Source organism: Morus notabilis, unplaced genomic scaffold, assembly GCF_000414095.1.
Source record: "Morus notabilis unplaced genomic scaffold, ASM41409v2 Scaffold342, whole genome shotgun sequence".
NCBI classification, from domain to species: Eukaryota; Viridiplantae; Streptophyta; class Magnoliopsida; order Rosales; family Moraceae; genus Morus; species Morus notabilis.
The window spans coordinates 941,418-946,148 of NW_010366042.1; the positions used below are offsets into that span (position 1 = coordinate 941,418).

Consider the following 4,731-nt stretch of genomic DNA (forward strand, 5'->3'; position numbering starts at 1 on the left):
AAAAAAAAAAAAAAAAAAAAACTCCACCTTTCTCAAACGAAGACACACACTCGAACGCTTCACTGTTGATCCTCAAATTTATTCCGCAATCTTGAATTTTCCCAAGAAAATCAAATCCCTAGCTCTCAAGATTCAGAAAATTCCCTTCGATCTTGGTCCCGAAATGGATGATTCGGTGTTGAACAAGGATAAAGCTGTGAGACGGCTCAGCATAATCGACTTCTCGTCTGAGGATGATTCTCTCTTAGGTTTGCCTCCGGGATCTCCCCTTGACGACTCGTCTTCTGGTTCGTTTTCTTTAATTTTTGTGAAGATGTTTTTGCGTTCTTGTTTCACTTTTGGAGCTCTCTCCTTTTTTCTTTTCTGTAAAGATGTGGTGTGAGTGAAGCTGATTGGGGATCTTGTTGTCCGTACGAATTTGGAAATCCAGACGCAAAAAAATGGTTGATTTGTTGATTTTGTGCGATTCGAGTTCTCGTATTTGTATTGTTTTTAAGTTTTCATATTTTATGGGGAAATTGCCTTCTGATATGAAATGGGGTTGTTTGGATTACGTAATTAATTAGGCACCCGTATAAATCTGGATCTTGAAGTTGAAGGCTCAGTTATTCTGTGAATTCGTTTTCTTTTAGCACAATCTTGGGGATTTTTTGAATTGTAATGTTTAATCTCTTGTTAACAAATGACTGCTGATTGATGTGACGAAAGTTTCTCTCTTTGTTGTTTGTGTGAAAATGTCATGGTTTCTTTGCATTCTAATCTTGATTCACATTTATATGTTGTTCAGTTGGCCAAGAGCAGCGAACTGTGGAGCTTTTTGAGTCTATTAATGATAACAAATCAGAGGAACTTTTTGAGCCTGTAGATGCTAACAAATTAGGGGACTTTGATGATATTCTCGAAAATAAAGAACTAGTGCCTCAACCTTCTGAAAGCTTGGAACCAGAGCGGAACATTAGAAAAAATGGCAAGTATAACCTGCGCAAAAGTTTGGCCTGGGACAGTGCCTTTTTCACATGTGAAGGTATGAATCCAGAAAAAAAAAGGAATGAATTTAAAAAGATCAATTTCACTTGCCCAAGATGTGGTATTAATAAATTTCTTAGCCTTCTTGCTGTATGCGTGTTCATTGCAAAAGGCTTTATCTTTTATCTTATCAGTATTTTTAATTTAGGTGTTTTGGATTCTGAGGAGCTGTCAAGCATGATTGCAGTTGACAAGGGACAAAAACAGATGTTACCTGGAATTGAGGAGGAAGTTCATAGATCCACCGATTCAATTTCCACATTAGAAAGTGATACTTTAACCCTAGAAAGTGTTGAAGCTAATTTGTTTGAAGACATAAGAGCGTCCATTCAGAAATCAAGTAAAGCAATTAATATGTCAGATGAAAGTAGTAGAGTAGGCTCAGGAGTGAGGGAAACCAAAGTTGGCAGCGGTGAGTTTGTGTCATATTTCATGATGATTTAAGAGAATGCTTGATACTCTATTTATGAACTTCTTAAGTTAAACGTGCCTTTTCTTTTCAGCTTCAAAAAGGGTCGATTCAGCTTCTCAACACAAGGTAAGTTATCTGACCAGTAGATGTGTGTTGTAGCTTTATCAAATATTTCGGGAACGTCCATATAATTTAGTCATAAAATTCCAGATGAAGCCCAAAGTTGCTTCCAAGAAGCCAAATTCCGGCATGCAAAATCCAGGCAAATTAGCGAGGCCAGTTTCTGCTTGTCCACAGCTCTCACAGGTATGTGGAAAGAAAAATAGTGAAGAAAAAACTTAAAAACCCGTCATCCTAATATTGGACAATTGACTACTTGTTAATTATAATAAATTAATAATGAGGGCTAAGAAGAACTTGAATAGGCACTTTGTAATTGAACTCAGCATACTTAAACCAACTTATGAAGTCTACAAAACTTGACATACAACATTGGAGAAAGTATTCTCAATTGTAGTGCTGAAAAATGGCGAGTAAACTATTGAAGTGAACTCCAAGTTTTGATGATGATTAACTAGGACATCATTGTTTTGTTTTTTGAACATATAGTCTGTTGCTGCAAGTGGGGAGTCAAATTTATCTCTCGTGAAGCGGCCAAAGTTACTAGAAAAGCAGATCCCCAGCTCAACGATAGTGGCCAAAAGAGCTTCTTTGGTGGGTGGTAATGCACTGAAAATGGCAAAGGATAATGTGAAGTTTGCAGCTGGTAAGAACATTTTTTTTTCCTTTGATTAGCCGCCCAGTTTGAAGAGCTCTTTCTACCTTGTTCTTGATTGAAGTGCCTACTAAGCTTATTCAAGTATTGTAGGTAGAGGGGCTCCTGTGTCAAAATTACCAGGTAGTTTACGAAATGTTCCTAGGCCCAATATGTCATCCAAAAGTTCCTCTATGGCTTCTTCAACTGCAACCACAACAGGAGCAACCTCATCGTTTGATAGTTCTGAGAGTACTTCATCTGTCAAGTTTGGTAAATCTTCTAACAATTCCATAAAAAGAAAAACTGATGCTAAGATTGGTAATCCGAATTCTTCTGGGTCAAATCCTAAAACACCATCGGGAGTTGCATCACGGAATAAAACTCCGTCTGGAAAATCCCATCTCTCTGCTCAATTGATGCCTTTGACCAAACTTTCTTCCAGTGTATCACCTGCTAGCCCCGTCAGTGACTGGTCCTCAGAGTCAGTTTCATCAATTTCTAGTTCACAACAAATTTCTTGCAGTTCAAGGGACAGCCTGAACAAAATCTCCTGCAAGAGGGCCTCCATGGATTTTGATGCAGCTCAATCTGTGGATTATCAAAGCCACACCGATGATCAGAGCTCAGTTGGATCTGCTGCTGAAGTGAGTGGGTTGCCTGGTCAATGTGCATTGAAAGCTTCAACAGGGATGGCTGCACCTCCTCCAACTTCAAAACCTTCAGGCCTTCGATTGCCATCTCCAAAAATTGGTTTTTTTGATGGGGTCAGTTTTGCCTTCTCTTTTATAAATTTTAATTGCTTGAGCTTTACTTGAGCAGTGATTTGCCAAGTCAGTTCTCTAGGAGAGTAGAGAATATTTGGTCATTAGAAAGCCTGGCTGAAAAACTTGAAAAGAGATGTGTATTACCTATTCGAGCGATGATACTTATATTGCTAGTTTTCCCCTTTTTATTTGCATTTGTATTTGATGTGGGGTTTTATGCATCATACAGGTGAAATCGGCACAACGCACTCCCAAGAGGGGTGTACCAAGTAATTTACCTAAAATTGCTGCAGCAAGTGCAAGTCCACGTGGGAGTACTGTCAAGGCAAAAGTTGGGAAGGTTAATCCTGAAAGAGCTGTGACAGTTGCTAAGCCTGATGCTCAGCGAACGTCCTCGAATATGAAACCTAAAATTTCTGGTCTACCAGAAGCATCAAAAGCTGCAGCAGTGATTAGTACTGTTTTAAGGAATGTTGAAAGCCGTCAGGCTATATCTCCAAAAGGGAAAATCGACACGTCCTCGAATATGAAACCTAAAATTTCTGGTCTACCAGAAGCATCAAAAACTGCAGCAGTGATTAGTACTGTTTTAAGGAACGTTGAAAGCTGTCAGGCTATATCTCCAAAAGGGAAAATCGACACGTCCTCGAATATGAAACCTAAAATTTCTGGTCTACCAGAAGCATCAAAAGCTGCAGCAGTGATTAGTACTGTTTTAAGGAACGTTGAAAGCTGTCAGGCTATATCTCCAAAAGGGAAAATCGACACGCCACTTGAAATTGGTCAAGAAAATTACTTGAAAGCTGAGGAAGTTGGAAGTGGTGGAGATAACATTGGCTCGCAGGACAAAGATACTGGTCTTGTAGAAAATAGCGGAACCATTGATGTTTCAAAGGCTGAAGTAGTCCCAGAAAACAAGTGTAGTGCTCAGGAGGACGTAAAGATCACACCTACTATTAGTGAAGGGCATACTGCTATTAGTAATTTAAGTTCCATTTCTAATGCTGAAGATCTGACCCTTACCCAACAAACGGTCGAAGATGCAAGCCATGGAGATGTTGAGTTCAACAATGATTTAAATTCCTTCAAGAAGAGCAATGAGAGAGAAAAATCCCATTCTGAAGAAGACCCAGTTGCTTGCTTGATCAGACAAGTTGAAGCAATGGAAATCAAGGGGACTGAGGAAATGGTCATTGATGATTCTCTCTCTTTTCACCAGAAGTTGAGCAGTGAAGATAACAATGTTGGTAATCTTTCTGTTTCTCCAACCACCTATGAAAATACCTCTAGCAAAAGGATACCATTTTCTGTTAAGGATTCCTTGTGCAATATCGGAGGGTCGTTCGAACTTTCAAAAGGGTCCCGCGTGCCCGAGGCAGCAGAGAAACATAGCCAACTTTCTTCCTTCTTGGAAGAGCAAACTGACTCAGAACAGTTGAGATAATTTGGCCATGGAATGGCTAAAGTTATGGGAATTCAAAGGTTGAAGACTACTTCCGTAAAGCTTTCTGGAAATTTTGTTCTTTATTTCCCCATTATGTAATTTTTATATGGTACACAGTTTACTTAAATGCCTCAAGTCAGAATCGACTCTGACTAAAACATGTCTTGTTAGCCTGTAAAAGATAATCCATTTATAATCGTCTGCGATGTAAATTGGTCTTCTTTTGCACGAATTACTGGACTTCGACAAAGGACGAAATTGAATGCTTTTGAAGGAAGAAATAATTCTATTGGTTAATTTATAATTCAGGACCTTTTTTTTTTCCCTC

At 38.9% G+C, this 4,731-nt stretch overlaps 1 protein-coding gene across 1 annotated transcript; it reads left to right on the forward strand.

Moving 5' to 3' along the window:
- The first annotated feature begins 6 nt into the window (after window positions 1-6).
- On the forward strand, window positions 7-4,709 carry LOC21407188. Its single transcript, XM_010109291.2, has 8 exons — window positions 7-287; window positions 788-1,024; window positions 1,175-1,438; window positions 1,530-1,564; window positions 1,649-1,744; window positions 2,048-2,204; window positions 2,307-2,959; window positions 3,189-4,709. The coding sequence occupies exons 1-8, from the start codon at window positions 164-166 to the stop codon at window positions 4,401-4,403; spliced, it is 2,781 nt and encodes a 926-aa protein (XP_010107593.1). The 5' UTR covers window positions 7-163; the 3' UTR covers window positions 4,404-4,709.
- Window positions 4,710-4,731: the final 22 nt, after the last annotated feature.

Excerpts from the sequence above, each read along its gene's own strand:
- LOC21407188 (XM_010109291.2), top strand. The coding sequence starts at position 164 with ATGGATGATTCGGTGTTGAACAAGGATAAAGCTGTGAGACGGCTCAGC. Across the intron at positions 1,025-1,174 it reads TGCCTTTTTCACATGTGAAG|GTGTTTTGGATTCTGAGGAG; the intron begins GTATGAATCCAG and ends TTTTTAATTTAG. Across the intron at positions 1,745-2,047 it reads CTTGTCCACAGCTCTCACAG|TCTGTTGCTGCAAGTGGGGA; the intron begins GTATGTGGAAAG and ends TTGAACATATAG.